This window comes from Candida orthopsilosis (genome assembly GCF_000315875.1).
Source record: "Candida orthopsilosis Co 90-125, chromosome 2 draft sequence".
NCBI classification, from domain to species: Eukaryota; Fungi; Ascomycota; class Pichiomycetes; order Serinales; family Debaryomycetaceae; genus Lodderomyces; species Lodderomyces orthopsilosis.
In genome coordinates this window covers 1742753-1761977 of record NC_018295.1, presented here as the reverse complement: position 1 = coordinate 1761977, position 19225 = coordinate 1742753, and the positions used below count along the sequence as shown (strand labels likewise).

At 34.9% G+C, this 19225-nt stretch overlaps 7 protein-coding genes and 1 pseudogene across 8 annotated transcripts; 4 read left to right on the top strand and 4 right to left on the bottom strand. All coding sequences in view use genetic code 12, as the record gives it.

Annotated features, from left to right (window-relative positions):
• Positions 1-856: 856 nt before the first annotated feature.
• Positions 857-2134, top strand: CORT_0B08510 (hypothetical protein; the record flags this gene model as incomplete). The annotated part of the gene is made up of 1 exon (XM_003867942.1): positions 857-2134. One exon carries the CDS (start codon positions 857-859, stop codon positions 2132-2134), a length of 1278 nt encoding a protein of 425 aa, XP_003867990.1.
• A 94-nt stretch (positions 2135-2228) lies between these two features.
• On the bottom strand, positions 2229-5201 carry CORT_0B08500 (Dug2 protein; the record flags this gene model as incomplete). Its single annotated transcript, XM_003867941.1, has 1 exon — positions 2229-5201. One exon carries the CDS (start codon positions 5199-5201, stop codon positions 2229-2231), a length of 2973 nt encoding a protein of 990 aa, XP_003867989.1.
• A 1819-nt stretch (positions 5202-7020) lies between these two features.
• CORT_0B08480 (Pho87 phosphate permease) lies at positions 7021-9903 on the top strand (the record flags this gene model as incomplete). The annotated part of the gene is made up of 1 exon (XM_003867940.1): positions 7021-9903. The coding sequence occupies one exon, from the start codon at positions 7021-7023 to the stop codon at positions 9901-9903; it is 2883 nt and encodes a 960-aa protein (XP_003867988.1).
• Positions 9904-10644: 741 nt separating this feature from the next.
• CORT_0B08470 (Ela1 protein) lies at positions 10645-11655 on the top strand (the record flags this gene model as incomplete). The annotated part of the gene is made up of 1 exon (XM_003867939.1): positions 10645-11655. One exon carries the CDS (start codon positions 10645-10647, stop codon positions 11653-11655), a length of 1011 nt encoding a protein of 336 aa, XP_003867987.1.
• Positions 11656-11764: 109 nt separating this feature from the next.
• CORT_0B08460 (Rpp1 protein) lies at positions 11765-12679 on the bottom strand (the record flags this gene model as incomplete). Its single annotated transcript, XM_003867938.1, has 1 exon — positions 11765-12679. The coding sequence occupies one exon, from the start codon at positions 12677-12679 to the stop codon at positions 11765-11767; it is 915 nt and encodes a 304-aa protein (XP_003867986.1).
• Positions 12680-12946: 267 nt separating this feature from the next.
• Positions 12947-13816, top strand: CORT_0B08450 (hypothetical protein; the record flags this gene model as incomplete). The annotated part of the gene is made up of 1 exon (XM_003867937.1): positions 12947-13816. One exon carries the CDS (start codon positions 12947-12949, stop codon positions 13814-13816), a length of 870 nt encoding a protein of 289 aa, XP_003867985.1.
• A 92-nt stretch (positions 13817-13908) lies between these two features.
• Positions 13909-15315, bottom strand: CORT_0B08440 (Ktr4 mannosyltransferase; the record flags this gene model as incomplete). Its single annotated transcript, XM_003867936.1, has 1 exon — positions 13909-15315. The coding sequence occupies one exon, from the start codon at positions 15313-15315 to the stop codon at positions 13909-13911; it is 1407 nt and encodes a 468-aa protein (XP_003867984.1).
• A 705-nt stretch (positions 15316-16020) lies between these two features.
• CORT_0B08430 lies at positions 16021-17497 on the bottom strand (annotated as a pseudogene). Its single transcript has one exon. A coding segment is annotated over exon 1 (1477 nt).
• Between the last annotated feature and the right edge of the window lie 1728 nt (positions 17498-19225).

The following is a 19225-nucleotide window of genomic DNA, read 5'->3' as shown; positions in this document are numbered from 1 at the left end:
ACACAAGAGGAGTTAATCCGCACTTCATACGGTATTACGGGACTTTACCAATTTTGTGTAGTATTATAATCAATCCAATACTATGAACTCATACCCATAGAGGCTTTTCTGACCACGGTGAAGGTGGGGAATTGAAAAAAAAAAAACGTAGTAGCGTGGAGAGTAGGCTTTGGCTCTACTTTTGTTATCGCCTAATCACTTGGCCTATGAACGATTGACAGTCTTTTTAGCTTCTTTTGAATCTTAATTGACGAGAACTGCATCTTACGGTTTTTAATTTAGCCAAGTCAACAGTTTTTGAATCCTTACAGAAACTATATGTATATAGAAAGTATTTAGGACTTGGCGCGTAAAAGTAAAAGAAATAACAATAAGGGGGTGTAATTTAAACAATTGTGCCTAATGGACAACGGTTTTGAACTTGGCTATTGTCTTTTTAGTTTTTGGGATGAATTTTTACGTGTTTTCCTCCGTAGCTAACCACTTGTTCTTGCTTTGTTCTTGTTCTTGTTCTTCTTCCTTCCCTCCTGTCGATCTATCGCATATCCTATTTTGGCGATTAAAATAAGTGGACACAATTTATTAAAGTTTTATAAATATTTCATCCGAACTAAAAGAAAAGCTTGAATTTATTGCAGATTTTAAATCAGATGTCGATACTACTACTTCTACAACAATCCATTTAAACAATTCCCAAGTTTACATCAACAAATTTCCGTTAGGATAACATTCATCGTCAGCAATTGAAGCAATTCTCTATCTATAATCATCCAAAATCCAAGGCTCCCAGCTAACACAAAGTTATCAGAAGGAAATAAGCGATTTAAAAAAAGGGTTCCCTCGTCTAAATGCATAAATGCCTTCACAATCGTCACACTTGCCAATTAGACGCGTATATGATACCAGAAATAATCGAATAATCGAAACTATCAAATTTAATGATAAATCAAGCGATTTCAATCGTAATTGTCTCAACAAGGTCAAAGTTGATGTCAAGATTGCAGCATTAAGTTATCCAATTGATTTTCATCAGCAATTGCATAATGTTGTACCAAGTAAACGAATAATTGTTAAGAAACGTCTTCATAGAAATAGTAGCAATGATAAAGCTAAGCATACAAAGTATTTGGTGTACCCATACACGACATGTCAATTGGAAAATATTCATCACGGTTCTCCATGTTGTTGTGATTTAACTTATGGTGAAGATCTAGACGGTGGTTTGCAAGAGTCGTTGTATGTGCCTGAACTGTTACTTATCCCAATCCCCAAAAATGTCAGCTTACATGATGTATGTTTTATATGGTGCATTATACTACCATTTTACATTTATTCAAGTTATATCACCAATAATACGTGCATAATATTAAACGATATCAAACGGGAAATCAACGAAGTGTTGATTATACTCAACCATTTAAATATTGATCAAGCTGGTATCACAATTCTTGACGAATCAAAGATATCGCTGAAGTATAGTAATAGATTTGATACTGTATTTTGCTTCAATTCGAAATTGGGTCAATTTGCTGAATTTTGTTGTCAACACCCTCCAACTGGGTTGGGTATTGGATATAAACGTCAACGAATATCGAAAATATTTACCAATTTCCCCATTGTCGCAAAGGCAAGTGATAAAATATATCAATATATGAAACTTGGAGTTGAAGATAAAAAATCGTGTATTGAATTGTTACAAATTATACGCGATTTGAATACTAGTCAAACTGGTAAACAACATAATGATTCAATCACTCAGCCAAGAAATAATTCCACAGCCACAACCGTATCATCGCTGTCAGCTAGTACCACAGATGCGATTTCCCTAAGACAAGAACATAGCGATAACCAATCAATAACGACCACGTCAAATTCAAGCCAAGAACAGTATAGTAAAGGACATTGTTCTTGGTTCTGGTGTGATGAAGATGTAGATTCAACAAATTATAGTGATTTGAATCTTGATATGGATCAAAGCTTTGATGATGATGAAGATACATGTTATGAAGATGAAGATGTTTATGAAAGCAGTGCTGTGCATGACATGAATAAAAGGTTAAATGATGGGAAACCTCGTCGTGTGTGTTATTTTAATCGAAGTATGAAACCAAATGTCAACGCAAGTATCATCTAAAGCATCCCACTCTGGATGAAAATAAAAAAAGTAGCTGTAAAGATTCTATAAACTACTTATGCTCATATTTAATAAATAATGAATGAATGATAAATTACTCAACACCCCCCAACTCTTTCAATGTATCACTCAAAATCTGTCTCAATTTAAACAAATTTACAATACGCAATTTCTCATCCTTCAAATGTGCATTATCACTAGCTTGTCCACACGGGATTTGTGCCGCTGGTGCATTAAAACATTTTTCAAGAAATCTGATGGATGGAATAGATCCACCTTCACGAATGAAGATAGGATCTTGCTGCCAATGCAATTGTAAATTCTTGTACAAAATCAGATACATTTTATTCGAAGGATCTCCCAACCATGGCTCTGCTTCATGGAAAATATTGATTTGTAAATGATTATCCGATTTCAAGTTGTTGAATGCAGTAGTTAAATGACCAATCAATTTGTGTTTAATAGTGGTTAAATCTTGATTGGCAACTATACGCATTGATATTGTCGCGTTAACCAATTGTGGAATAACTGTATTGTTATTTGGACCTGAGACTTGAATTTTGTGAACAGTTAGTGACGGCTGACGCCATTTCGCTTGCAATACATCAATATCAACACTATGTCCAAGCTTGTTTTTAATCTCATCATACAATGCTTGTTCCAGTTGAGATAATGGTAACAAGTCATCATAAAACCCATCAATTTGAATTTTTTGCGTCACAGGATCAATTAACGTGGTCAAGATTTGCATCATATCCATAACTGGTTCTCGACTTACACCACCATCAACTCCTGAGTGACGATCAGGTTTGTCTGATTTAATAATGACATTGGCATTGATAAGTCCGCGAAGTCCATAATTCAAGCAAGGAGAAACATCATCCAACCAGTAGGAGTTACTTAACAAAATCCAATCGATCTCCCCTATTAGACTCTTGTGTTGTTGGATCACCGATTGGAATCCAGTAGAGCCGCATTCCTCTTCCCCTTCAATAATAAATACCACATCACAACCCAACTCCTGTCTATGATATAGGTCTGCAACGGCATAAATGGCTGCAAGTATAGGTCCTTTATTGTCACTAACACCTCTGGCGTACAAGTTTCCTTCTTTCGCCGTCAACACAAACGGATTAGTACTCCAATCTCTAGCTTCGTGGTTTGTGGCATCTACAACATCGTAATGGCCATAATATAAAACTCTTTCATGTTTGGCCGATGGTGCTGGGCTATTTCTCTTGAACTCTGCAAAGACAATCGGATTACCATTTTCCACTGGCAATAAATTTGTCTGATATGATCCAAATTTGGTCAACAATCGTGATAAGAATTTGGCACAATGACGACTATCCTCAAGATAAAGTAGTGGGTTCTTTGAGATGGTTTTGTAGGAAATGAATTTTTTCAACATCGACAACATGTCATTATCGCTTAAGCGAATACCTTTTTGCAAAGTAGGTAAAGTAGCCATTGTTGAGCCTGAGCTCTGCATAAAGTCATCAGTGCTGTCATCGTCCTCAGAGATGTTCCACAATGTTAAAGACTTGTTCCCACCTGCTAACAAGAATGCCTCATGGTTTGACTTGAATGTGGAAACTGTGTTTATAACTCCATCTTCCTGATCTGAACTCATGATAACACTATCAGCAACATTTTTATGTTTCATGGTGAGTTTAACCAAGCCTGTACCTGAGCAAGCTTTATACAATGCATCCTTATAAACTCCTAAACTCAATACCTCATTCATTCCTTCCTTGTTGAAAACAAACGATCTGATCATTTGCAAAGTTAACAAGTCCCATACATTGATACATGAATCTCCCAATCCAACATAAAGCAACGAACCTTGTATTGTCATCGATAAAACTGATTCATCGTTTTGTAGTGATGCCAACTTATGAAGTTTGTTTTCTTTCATTGACCAAATGTTAACTACTCCATCACCACCACCTGAAATGGTAAATTTTCCTTCGCCAAAATGGCCAATTGTCGTGTCAACAATGTCAAGGCAGTAAACGTAACCGTTGTGCGCAAACCTTACAATATCCTCTTGTTTACATTCAATAAAGCTCACAACAGGTTGACTTTCGTCCACAGGTGTAGAGTTTCTGGAGTTTTTCCTCATTAATTCATGTCTTGTTTGTAATGTATTTTGAGAGCCACCGGGTCCCTTAGAGTCAAAGAACTTGTCATACCGTAAATGAGGCAACTTGTCCAAATTGACTCTCCTAGCATTTCCATTAGCTACAAATAATCTGCACCATAGGATGCTGGCATTTTGAGCACCGATGATTAACGTTTGTGAGTTATCACACCATGTAAGGGAGAAAATATCTCCAATATCGACCAATGAATAAATGACATGGGTGCATTGAAACCCTGTTTTGAAGTCATAAACTTTAACCAACGAATCTGATCCAGCAACAAATAAAGTATCCTCCTTTTTATTTACACATATTGTCAATATAGAACTATTTTGATGGGGGTTCTCACTGCGATCAATTTCATGTTTCAAACTATACGTCAACATATCAAAGACTAATATTTTACCATCTTGAGTTCCACAAAATAACAAGTTATTAGCTGGTGAGGCGATGCAACATAATATCGAATGGGTATGGGTCCATTTATGTACAAGTTTCGGTAGGTTTGCCGGTATATAAACTGGCATGCCATCTACATCAACGGAATTTGGTGTTGATGGTAGCAATGGAGGCGAATTGATCATAATATCTTGTCCATTGTCAAAATTTGAAAACTGTGGCGTCGGAGATGTTGGTACTGCGGCGCTATTGTTGTTGTTATTTTTTAGATGATGATGATGATGAGCTTCGTTGATTGTGTTTATAGACCTCAGTTGATGTAGGCTTTGTGATGAAAGTATGTTATTATTAACAATTGCCAACTCTGCCATTGACATGTGAGGACTGTTTAATCTTATTGGAGTTGATGCTTTTGGACAATGTATTTTGGCCTCCAAAACGGTTGCCTCTTGACTTAGTGGTAGTTTACTTCGTGTGGTTGATACATATTCACCCTCATGAATGTTTGTTTGAAAGTTGCTCATGATAGATGGATCATTTGACAATGGGTGTTTTGATGTTATCTACAGTCAGAATTTTTATACGTGTACAACTCTCTTTTTTGTTAGTCACACAACACACACAAACGCAGAGCGACATGTCACGAGAAATTAAGAAAATTTGAGGTTTTTACAAAAAGCTCATGTTGATAGATGGAACGCTACATAGCTGTCAATTTTACTTCATTGCATCGACAATAGAAATAGATTATACAATCTATGGAATAAGAGTTAGTTGTTGTGTTTGTAGAAGATTTACAATGTATCATTATAGGTGAACTTTCATTGTATACGCTACCAGTTTCATTGAAGATATAGGAACAGAGATTCGAATGACTACTAGCAATGACTTGTGTGGCCCTGTAATGAGAACTTGTTTTTAATCCTTCGCAAGAAAAGCATGGAAGCTATTCGAATTATGAACGGAACTTCATTTAAAGGCAATTTCGGATACAGTAGATAGCCCAAACCTATATACATGCAATTAGAATTAATGATGAGAATGCGTTGGTCCGAGAACAGTTTTTAGGAATTGGTGTTTGCAACTACTCCCTTTACCCCTCGTCCCATTTGAGTTGATAGGGTGTTCGTCAAGTATGGGAATGTTACTATGCTACTTCAGGCGAATACCTCAAATGAATCCAGCTCTGGAACTCTGCTGAAGCTTCTACTAAGCAAGCATTTCAGATAAATTGGTCGCCGAAGATTCCCAAGACTGCACCTTGAACAACTAAGTGCCTTATAATTGTAACCACGATTCGTTTTGGTTTTACTTTTTTAGTTTGCCCAAATTAGTACGCTAAATTTTAAAAATTATCAGGGGCACTTGAACTTGCATTCGCATCCTTTCAAGAACAAATAATATAATATCAACGCCAATACCAAATAATAATTGTTATTACATGTCAAAAACAAGAAAAATGCCAAGACTCTTAAGTAAAACGCCCCTCAAGAAAACAAAAATTGACGATTGGAAATTTCAATAAAGTTCGCACCCCTTGTTTCGGATAAATGATATAGCATAGCCATGATAATATAAGCCTACAACCTGTAAGCAAAGTATACACTTTACGGGAAGGATCGAATTTGCATTTCAATATTTGATTAGAAGGATTATATAAAATACGAAACCACAAAATTAGAAAGTGTTTGGAATAGTCCTCTGTTATCGCCAAGTAAAAAATAGGAGAAAGATTTAGCAAAACTGTTCACAAATGAGTAACTTTGAGCACAATGAGGGATGTTTTCAATCAATTTGTCCAATCTTTTTATCGGCTTTGATTTCTCCAATCCGATGTGTTTGGTCTATTATGTATGTTTTTGTGTATTCTTTGGTGTAAAATATTTGATTGGATCTCAGTTTCTTCTCCTTCAAAACAGTACTGTTTTGTTATTTCTATTGTACTGTTCTCTCTTCCATCTCTCTAATCTCAACTCATCCCATTTTGTTTGCGTTGGTTTCACTTTTAGCCTCTGTCTGTCCTTTTTCCATTTCACTTTAAACGCCGAATTATATTACACAAACGCAATAAATTTCTTTTTTTTCTTCTCTATATGTTTTAACAGTCACACGATGAATTACTTAATTAGTTTCACTAAATTTTTATACCCTTTTACTTTCCTAAATATCTTAATAAACAAAGAAAATTAAACTAAACCCCCCATCTTCTTCGTATTTTCCCATCCAAGAAAATTTTTTCATACTTTTCCGATTCCCAGAAGCTAATTGCGATAGTGTATTCAAGAATCCAAGAAAAGGAATCATAGAACCCTAACTTTACATTCGTTGACAACTTTGTAAACTATGAAGTTTGCACATTCTTTAAAATTCAATGCTGTACCTGAATGGTACTATTTAAAATATTCGACATTGAAAAAAACAATATATGAATTACAACAAGATCAAATAGCATATAATGGAAACCAAGATCAAGGTTATATCGTTGGTAAAGAAACAACAACAGTAACTGAGTTGGTGGATCACTTTGAAGCCAATTATTCACCGTCGTCAAAGCATAGTAGTAGCAGTGGTGGTAATGATGACTCCATTGAAGAAAGTTCAAGTAGTGATTCTGATGCCAAGATAAACTCAAATGAAGGAATGAAGAATCGATTAGCCAAGAAACTTAACTTGTTGCAAAAACTCAAAAAGAATAAACCATTTTTGAATAGCGCTAATAGTAGTAGTGCTAGTGATATTGAATTAAATCATATTGATCTTGAACAAAATGATAAAGATGGAAAAGAAGTTGGTGGAAATGGAGATATTCATTCGTATTCTGCTGAAGTTGTCAGTTTGTCAAATGATACATCTTCTTTTACCAACGATAACGACGTCATTACACATTTTATCAACGACCCTAACGAATCCTTTGCAAATCCAAATTCGTTAGAATTTGATCCATTGCATGTATTTACCAAGCAATTGTTGGTTGAATTGACCAAGATTAATGACTTTTATAAAGGTATTGAAAAGGATATCTTTGATCAATATAATCAATTGAATAGTGAAAGTGAGCAGCTTCGTATCAAGCATGCATTGGAGTCTGAACCAGAGATCAGACATACTCACAGCAGTAGCATAGAACATCATCATAGTCATGATACAGAACATCAACACGCTGATTTGGAAAAACAAAGTGTCACAGTACAAGTTGTACATGACGATTCAGATGAGGAAGAAGAAGAAGATGATAAAAATAGTAATACCGACTCGGTATTACTTGATGAAGCTCATTTCAATGAAAATCACAAGTACTCAGTCACCAAAAAGAAACAGTGTTTGGCAATGTATATTCGATTATCGGAATTGAAATCATATATCGAATTAAATCGAGTTGGATTTGCCAAAATTTGTAAAAAGTTTGACAAAGTTTGTGGGTACTCTATAACTCAAGACTTTTGTCAATACTTTTTACCATTACATTCATATGTTTTCCAGCCACACACGATTGAAACTATCGACACCAAACTTGATCAGGTTGTTCGAATCTATGCATTTTCATTGGGTAAATTATACTCCCATTCTACCAAACACGACTTAGAACCAATCAAAAATGAATTAAGATCACATTTACGTGATCACATTGTCTTTGAAAGAAATACCGTTTGGAAAGACTTGTTATCATTGGAAAAACGGTCATACAATTTAGACTTGGATGAAAATGCTGTACAAAGTAGCAAAATTGGCGAAGAGGGTAATGTCCCCAATTCATTGATGAAGATGAAGATGACGGAAATTGAACTTCCCAAATATCTTGGTGGGAAAAAGGTATCAGTTCCCGCATTTTTACTCACAACTCAAATTCTAAAAATCATCACTACAGCAGTAGTGTTTGCCATTTTAATGTCAATAAAGACTTTTAATGATCCAGTACAAGGAAGAAGTTTAGCTGTGCTCGTTGCTTGTGCCATGTTGTGGGCATCAGAGGCTATTCCATTACATACCACCGCCATGTTTGTTCCATTGCTTGTTGTCACATGTAAAATTTGTAAAGTAAGTGGTTCTGATGAACCAATGACGGCTCCTGATGCTGCGCTGTATATCCTTGGTACAATGTGGAACTCAACCATTATGATTTTACTTGGTGGATTTACCCTTGCTGCTGCATTATCAAAGTATAATTTGGCCAAAATTCTTTCATCTTGGATCTTGGCTGCTGCTGGAACCAAACCAAGAAATATCATTCTCGCCAATATGATAATATCCATGGTTCTTTCCATCTTTTTGTCAAATACCGCTGCTCCTGTCATTGCATTGAGTTTGGTAAGACCAATGCTTAAAACCATTCCATCAGACCATCCATTCACAAAAGCATTAATCTTGGGTATAGCATTTGCTTCCAATTGTAGTGGTATGCTGTCACCTATCAGTTCTCCACAAAATGTCATTGCATTACAAGAAATGACTCCAGATCCAGGTTGGCAAATGCTCGAAGTTAGTTTACCAACTACAATCGTTGCCGTGTTCTTTATTTGGTTGTTGCTTATATCAACATTCAAAATCAATACTCTCAAATTGGCCAAAATTTCACCAATTAGAGAAAAATTAACCACCAAGCAATATTTTGTACTTTTAGTTGCAATTATTACTATTCTTTTATGGTGTGTGATTGAAAAAATACAAGTCAATTGGGGTTCAAGTGGTATTGTTACTTGTTTTGCATATGTAATGTTTTTCGCCACAGGTTTACTTACAATCGACGACTTGAATAATTTTCCTTGGTCTATTATTGTCTTGGCAATGGGTGGTATAGCCTTAGGTAAAGCAATTGGTTCATCTGGACTTTTGTCAACCATTGCCATTGCATTGCAAAAACGTATCATGGACTATAGTGCTTATGTTATTTTGCTTATCTTTGGAATCATTGTTCTTGTGTTTGCCACATTCGTATCCCATACAGTTGCTGCATTAATTATTGTCCCATTAGTTAAAGAAGTTGGTGACTCTTTACCAAAACCACATCCAAATTTGTTGATTTTAGGTACTGCTTTGATTGCTTCTTGTGCAATGGCATTACCCACTTCAGGATTCCCCAATGTGACTGCAATTAGTATGAGGGATGAATTGGGAAGACCATACTTAACAGTTAATGAGTTTATTTCAAGAGGTGTGCCAGCATCTATCATTGCATATTTGTGTGTGATTACCATTGGATATGGAGTTATGTCATCAATTGGTTATTAGGTGTTCGGATTTTCTGTAAAATATATGTATATTGTATGTTTTTCGTGTGTTTTTAAATAAAAGTTATACTAGGTTATGGCATATTTGTGAGATGTAGAAGGACCACTATGACGTTGACTGAACCACTCTCGAATTGAGATGTGATTGAGTATAAGATGCTACCGGTTTAGTGAAGTCTTCTTTTAGGACATAACGCTTTATCAGAATTCAAACGGTAGCATTGGATTCACGTGCAGGACTATCAAAATGTAGATTAATCACTTGCAAATCTCGCCAACATTACACTCTCACTAGTATGTTACTAAAGCTGCTGAGTGTGAATTCTTTGGGCTAATGCTTACAATAGAGCCTGAATCATAAATGGTAGCCGATTTTATCAACCAAAAAGGGTTAATGTGAAATGGAAAATTGTTTTCGTGGTTGCTGCCCTTGTGGTTGTGTAATGTTCCAGTGGCGTTTCAAAGGATAATGAACGATATCTTTCGATAGTCTGCATAATTTGTGGACCTTATTTTTTTATGAGTGGGTATGTGGACTCATTCGATGCTTATAGAACTGTTAAAATATATGTATACTAAAGGTAAATTTAGAAGGAGAATTAACGCTGTAAGTACCATAATTGAAACCAGTGTTGGTTGTAACCAATGAGGTAGCGCCCGCATTTTTGTCCTTCATCTCCAATACGCTTCTATAGAGATATAATTGCCCTTCCACACTACAACAAAGTTACTTCCCCCCAATATGAGCCTCGACAGGCCGAGAAAGAACTATAAGCATCCGAGTGGTCTACCGACACTACTACATCTATCACAGCTATGTATCAAACGACATCTATCGCAACTACAAGATGTTGGTACCACACCATATCATTTACTTGCCTCAGTCTTGAGTTTAATGTCAGCTAAACAATTAGATCAACTTGAATCATTGTCAACTCAACTAACTCCACATAGTGATGAGTTATGGAAGCAACTTATAGTAAAAGATTTCCCTGATCGACCAGTTGAACTAGGTCCTTTAGAGTTGAATAAATTGAAATTTGAAAAGATGCCATATAAATCACTATATTATAAGTATGTAAAACAACGAGATGACTTTCGAAAAGATTCAGCCAAAAGGTTACGACATTTGAACCAATCTATGAATAAAGAAAAGGATAGCAAGAAAATTGTCACTGTTGATGAAATCAGAAGAGATCCTTCAGTTCGGTGTCGACTGCCATTCCAAAATGGCTATCGAAGACAACAACTGCCATATAACAAGAATACAATATTGGGAAAAGCAATGAGAGAATCTCAAAACAGATCACTTATATTTGGAGCTCAAGCAATGAGAAAATATGACCCATATAATGCATTCAAGACTAGGGACTTTGCACCCATACGTGCGCCAAGATCAAGCACCACCATCAGACGTACTACGTGCTTTGATCATCATCATCATTTTCATAATCATCATTCAAAGAGACAGCCCACGACGCCAACTAAGCAGTCAAGTGAGAGGATCATGCCTATCAAGGGTAAGCAAACGTCCCCATGTCCATCTTCGCCACCACTGCTGGGAGAAGTTTCTGATACTTTGAAAAAGAAACGAATACATCAGCCATCATCGATTTTTCTTCAAAATAAGCGTTCACGACCACCATCACGAATGTCGCCAATACGAAAGTCGGAAAAGAAAGAGAAACAAAAAGAAGCTACAAAGGAAGAACCGAGTAAGATTAAACCACTCAAGTCATCTATCTTCAATTGAGAAAATTAGGTTGTGTAGGTATTTAATGAATAACGAACTTAAAATACATACACGTAATCCTTTAGTATGAAATTAACTCAAGGGTATAAAGTAATATAAATCTTCCACCTTAGGTGGTGTCTGTCTTGTACTTTTTCAACAATTTGCCAGAAGGGGTATCATCAAATTTCCGTTTATATCCAGTTGCATTATGTTTCTTATCACCATCTTCATGTTCATTACCAATTAAATCTTGATCACCAATGCTAATCACCTGTTTATAAGATTTGATTCGTAATCTAGCATTAAGCAATGCCTTTTCTGGATTTATCGTTATACAACTCTTGGCTTTACTTGAATTCAATCCAAGTGTTTTCAACAAAATCAAAATATCATTACTATTTCTCAATTGAAGCGGTGTTTGTGCACCACTTGATACGACAATTCCTCTCGATCGTGAACTTCTAATCAATTGTAATACATTATTAAACCAGTTTTTTTTGATTAAATTGACACTTACATCCGATGAAAATCCCAGTGATCCAGTTACTAATTGACTATAATTGATTTCAAATTTGATTCCTTTGGAAACGCCAGTTCCAATAGCTTTAAATTTTAGGAAAAACGGTAGTTTATTAGATAAGTTTAGACTGATTAAGTCACATTCAATGTTTAAGATTGTCAATTGTAAGGCTTTTTCCGTTGTTGGTTGTATAGCAAATAAATCAAAATGATTTTGTAATTTGGCGATTCCTTGTAATTTAGATGAATCATTAACGATTAAAGTAACACGTGTAAATAAGTTCAATGTGGAGAAATTTGGTTTTAGTTCATCGAGAAGAGTGGTTATTGGTATAGGATTAATTTTTTCGGGGGTATTGAAGGGAATTTTCACTGATTCGTCAATGGTGAAGTTGATGGCTTGATGAGTTATACCAAGTTCTAAATTGGTTATGAGTGTATTTTTCAAGTCAGTCCATTGTTTTGGAGTTGGAGTTGTATTGTAGTTGTTACAAGGCCATGGTATATTAAGATCATACGACATTATAACACACTGTTTTGTCGTTTAGTGTTCATTCCTTGGAAAGTTATGTGTGTTCTCTTGTGATTGATGATCTATGGATATTGGTGCTACCTTTTTTTTTTCAATTGGTGCTTTGTGTAAAAGTAATAAGATCTATACGCCACCACAAAGTAACCATTTTGCCATCGACTTACTAATCCATACTAAAAGTATATAAATCAGGACAAGCCCTCCGTTTGATTTTGCAATATTCCTTAACTCATCTATAATTACACCACCTAATAAATCATGTCATCAGTAGCCAATTTATTCATTGATAAGAAACAAGCACCACCACATGAAGATCAAGGCATAATGGACATTGGTAAAAATTGTTCTTATTGCAACCAACTAGATTTCCTTCCATTCACTTGTGAATTTTGTAAAAAGACATACTGTTCCAATCATCGAACTTTAGAACAACATCATTGTCCACATAAGGATAAGTTTTACAATCAACCGCCAAAACTAGACGACACTTTATCTTCTATTTCTAGTTCAACTACTGTATCTTCTAAATCGTTGTTTCCTGATAGAGAAGCAGATAGGAAATTGATTGATGCGAGGTTGAAAAGTCCTGAGCCTACTACTATTAAGGAAACGCAATTTAGAGTTGGGGATGTAGCTGGTTCCAATGCATTTAAAAAATTTCAAAAGTTTCTCAATATACAAAAGGATAGGAAGAGTAGAACTGGAGGTGATGGTGGATCTATATCAAGGCTATTTGGTAAGAAGTCATCCACTACTACAACTAGTAAGTATGCAGATATGGCAAGATTGAAAAAATATGCTCAAGGAGATGCAAAAATTCCCTTATCTGATAGAATATACATTTGGTGTGTATATGTAAAAGATCCCAACATTTGCATGAATATTGAACAAGACAAGAAACCAGTTTACATATCCAAGAATTGGGTAATTGGTAAATCGCTAGATTCAATAGCGGAAAAGCTGCGAATCCCTAATATAAATAATCTGACTACTAAAGCTGATGAACGATTGAATATTTTCAAAATTGATGAAGTTAAAAATGATGAACCTAGATTGGTGAAAAATTCAGACAAGTCAAGTATATTGAAAAATGGGGATATTATATACTTAGTTAGAGGAGTGATATAGCCTAATCAATAATGATACAAGATTGTGAATATTTCAAAAACATCTTCGGTAAGTGTTGTTTTGTAGTTTTGTTATTCTGTTATTGTTTTTATCTAATTTCTACTATAAACATCTTTAATTTCATCATATTCTAACCAATTAATTAGACAATTTTGATCGTTTAGGTGTTCATATCGACTAAATTTCCCCACCACACAATGAGCAGTGAATGGAGTATTGGCACAATTATAATATGGATCATGATTATATCCCAAATCTCTAAACCAATGAATCTTGGATTTATCAGCAAAAAGACTAACTCCAATCGAATGCACTGGTGCATCACCCCATCGTTCATAATAAAACCCACCAGTAGAATCCAAGTATTTAAACCAATTGTTGTATGCTTCACTTCTAAAAAAATCCATATCACCAATCTCAAAATTTGACCAGAAATGACATGTTGAATACCCACCTGCTGTTTTAGTCTTGTGTGGATTCTGCAAATTTTCCACTAACCATTGGAAACTTCCATTCTGATTAACATATTTATAATTATCCCCCATGTTTAAATATTTTAAAGTTTCTGGCCATAATGATTTAACTGACTCTTCAATATCGTATAAACTAACAGTAAATCCATAAACTTTACTCGTTGTTTCCATATATTTGAAAACATCATAAGTAACATCAGTATAAAAGTGTACCTGTGGCTCAATTCTCCAATAATATTTATATTTTTGTAATTCAGGTACATTATAAAATTGACCCAGATAAAATCGACACATGTTGTGATACGAACCCTTTTTAGCATAAGCAATATTATGATCATACATGACCTGCATTGCCTTAGCTTCCTTTGTCTCATCTATTGACTGTGGTTTTTGCCAAGCTTCTGGTTTTATAGTGACAAACTCAACTGGAGCAGTTTCAGTATATTTCTTAATCTTTTGTTTAAAACGATCAGTAAATGGTTCATCATTGATAAACGTGTAAGGATAGTTGAATTTACTATTAAACAGCTTTTGAAATCTTCTTATACTTTGTCCAATCTTGGTCAATTCTGAATTCCGAACTAATGCTATTATAGTGGCATTTGCTCGATTATAAATATGTTTATCTTCAGGTGGTGGAACTAATGACGCGTCTTGCGGTTTCCCCACTTCAGTACTCATTAATTTAGCATATTTTTGGGAATTTTGTTCAATGATCTCTTCTCGTGTTCTCTTGTTGTTGTTGTTGATAAAGTTGAACTGTACATTATTTGGTTCGATTATCGATGCTTGAAGTGGTTCTGTATCTGATGACTTTAAATTCCACCGATTATAGGTGTTTTTCCAACTATCACTCAAATTAGGTAAATACGAAAAATCAAATTTATCTCCAAATGACGTCAATGACCAATCATTGCTTGATAGTTGTTGGTGATTTATTAAACTCGAATGAATCGCTAGTAAAAATAATACAGTACAAGTAGCTAGAAGAATATATAGCAACTTTCTTTTCCTGAGGGTGAACATTGTAAAGTATAGTACAATAGTATAATGAAAAAGTAATGAGTTCGGCCCAAACGAGTAATACTAGCTGTGTTTATACCTCTCCACTTTGAAAAGGTTTTCATAAGATCTATTTATACCAAAGTGACAATACAAACAATAGTACATACGGATTAATATGTTTATATGCAGTACACTGCAAAGGGTATGTTGTGTCACTGAAAAAAAATAATGTCAGGCACCGATTTTATAAAGACGTGTAATTGTGGCAAATTCTTCTTTTACATGTGGAGATAGATAACTATAACGAAAAGAGTGGTGAATATTGCTGATTATAGCAAAAAGAATGTTGTTTTATTTACTCCAATGTCGGATACTCTTATTAAAGTTATCCCAGTTATATCTAATTTTAATAGGTTGTGTTATAACCGAGATTTTATTTGAGTGTCGCATGATTTGTTGTCGCGACATTATATCTTCTTTTAAAAGTAAAAGCACTAAACCTTGTTTAATGTTTTTTTATTGAAAGGTGTGTGTACCTTTGGTCAAAACATTGAATATAAACCACAACAAGGCTTCTTCAATAGTATTCTCTACTTGAATTTAAACTACCTTTTTGAAAGGCTTTGTTGGGGTTTATTGTGTAAGTTCTAATTGCAGTTTCCCTTGCAGCCATATTTTTTTTTGTTTACATTCATTAAGCTGTATATAAAACTACATAATCCTACATTAAACCTTTTCTTTTTTTGCAACTTCAACTGTCTCTGTCACTTTCTCAAAATTTACATCCTTCTTATCCTCTTCTCCATAGTTTTCATTAACATTGTCATCATCATCATTATCATGAATACTCATTCTATCATCTCTTTCAACTCCTAATTCTGCACCTTTGTGTTCAGGACCTATAAATACGATTGGGATCAAATAACATAAAACAGCTCCTTCAAATATAGCCATATTTTTACCCAAATTATTCAAGGTTTCGTTCATTGTAGCTTCAATAGTAGCACTAGCTGAACTAATCAAATTACCCAATTGATAAAAGACGCCAACAACAAATGATCTAAATTGAGGAGGTGCCAACTCATTCAAATGGATGGGAACTACTGACCATGCACCTTGAGTACCAAATTGCATAAGGAAAGCAGTTATCCAAGTAGGTTTAAATGCCCATAGATAAAGGAATGCACCTCCAAATGTATTGCCACAAATGATGAGTGTACGTCTTCCAAAATATGTTGAAAGATGGGATATGATTATTCCACCGAATATTCCACCCAAGTTGGCGCAAACGTTAACCACTGTTGCTCTATTGGGACCATAGTTATACTCACTTGTCAACATTGTAGGGTACAAATCTTGTGATCCGTGAGATGAAAAATTAAACCCTGACATCAACAATACCAAATATATTATAATCAACCAATACGTTCTCAAAGCTTTTGATGCTTGATGTCTAAACTCAGCAATTTTCGACTCCTTTTGTTTGGCCCCCTCATGAAAGCTTGCTCTTTGACGTTGATAAACAAATGTTTCGGGGTTGAAAAATCTCCAAGTGATAAAGATTACCGGTACACCTGCTGAAAAGAAAAACATATTTTGCCATGTTCTTTCCGTCATATCAAATGCTCTTTGAAAAACAACTGCCAACAAGTAACCAGAAGGCCAGCCAGATTGGAAAATCCCTGAAAGTATACCTCTGGCTTTTCTTGGCGCATCACCTAAAGCTTCAGCTGAACAATTTCCATAAATTCCTCCCATTGCAATACCAAACAATGCTCTTACCCCAAAAAACTGTGAGTAAGTTTTAACAAATCCAGTACCTATTTGAATCAGCATAAGTAAGACCATATTGAGAATATATGGCCATTTTCTTTTAAAATTATCTCCAATAGCTCCAAAAATGGCAGCTCCAACAGTTCTAAACATCAACACTAATGTGATCCCCCATGTAACATCTTTTGTGGAAACTTGTAAATCTTGAGCAAAACCATTGATGTGCAGTAAGACCAATTAATGGATGGAACGGATTACAAATTTCATACCACGGATATTTACTCAATTCCTTTTTGCCAATCCATAATGATGTAAAACTTGTTTTTATGTACTCTTTGATATCTTTTGAAGTGAATGTAGGTGGCTTAATGATGTGTTTATTGTGTTGATCAGGAGTTTCTAAAGAAATTGGACGAAGTGGTTCTGACATTGTGATTGCTTAGCAAGAACTGTATACTTTCATTCATAACAGTGAATGGACTTTTTGGAACAAGTTATTGCTTATATATCCCTATACCATCCTTATTATTTTGCAACAATGACCATAATGTTGCGTAATTTAGTTAACCAATACTATCAAGACCACTTCGACAGACTATCTCAGCAAACATCAACCCATTTTCAATATTGTTTTTGATGAAACTGAATGACTGCAACTAGAAGGGGAATGGTAGCATTTCGTACATCCCAATTGGTGGTAAATATTACCTGAATCGTATGTTTACACTTGAAGCCTGATGTGTGATGAGATTCTTACGAAACTTTAATTTTCAAAGTCTGTCTTAGATGCACCTTTTATTTAAGATGAAGTTGTAGTCATATTAAGTCATGCAGAATATATTATTAACATGTGGTTCATAAACAATCAAATATGATATTTTATAACCTACTGATATGGCTCCGTCATAAAATTTTATTATTTCAAAATTATTGTTACTCAAAGACTGGTATTGTGGAGTATTTTGTAATCTTGTTAGTAAACCATTAATAACCAGATACCCTCTTTATTTTAAAATTTAATGAGGCTATTCAGTTCATATTGGATGGTTCATGTTCGTTGTGAATTCGCTCCTCTATGATTTCCTCTTCAGTCTAATCCTCTCATTATTACTGAACAAAATTAGTCCCTTGGTACAACCCCTCGAATTATTGAGTTGAAGTCGGAAGATTACAGAGTTTGTCAACATAAAGTAGTACACACTTACTGTCACAATCCAATAAATACCTGAGGGAGATGTTATCAGGTTACATAAGTGTAAGTGTGTTGTATTTCCGCTGAACGAGGTGTAGTATCAGTTGGAAATCAACCTTCATCTCATCAAGGTTTGTGTTTCAAATCCAGCCCATTGAAGCAATTCCAAGAAATAATATGTGACTGTGAGATACTCCGCCTCCTTAGCCGTGTTCCCTTTTTGGGTTTTCCACTTGTCCTTTATTTTCTCTTATATGATTCTAGGTAGTCAAATGTTTTTGGTCACTCAACATACACCGATCCCCAAAACTATACATCGTGTATTGATCATTGAAGAGCTCTACAGAGCCGTTTTGTTATCTTGGTATTGGCATTGAAAATCTAACTTGGTACGTTCAATAGCTAAGTTTTATAACTCTGAAATTGCTTCAGGTTGATGATGGTTACACCACATATCTCATCTTAATACCCACATCAACATTCTTGGAAAACTCGTATATTTTTCAAAAAGTCCTTCTGTATAGTTTAACTTCCTCTGCGTATTTGTTATGAAAAAAAGTGGAACAAGGTTGAATATAGTCTTTTATTGACGAGGTTTTCCTTAACAGAGACAAGGTGTTGGGACAAAACTCATTGGCTTTTCAATGCTACAGCCGGGCTCTACTGCAGCCCTTAGTGGGAATTAGCGGTCTGAAAAATATCCTCTAAGAATTGATATGCTTTGTCAATGGTATAATTTTGTAACATAAATTGCACGAATATCGAACGTTCCTTGAGAACTGGTCCGAGCTACACAAAATTGATACAATGTGATACAAAACTAAACAATACCACTTCTAGTCTGATGTGTACTGCTTGAGGTATGGAACTACAGTATTTTCAAGACACATATAGCAAATGTAGTGAAATAAAGATTGCAACTTATTCCATAATAATGTCGCATTACTAACAAGTAAATAAGTATGG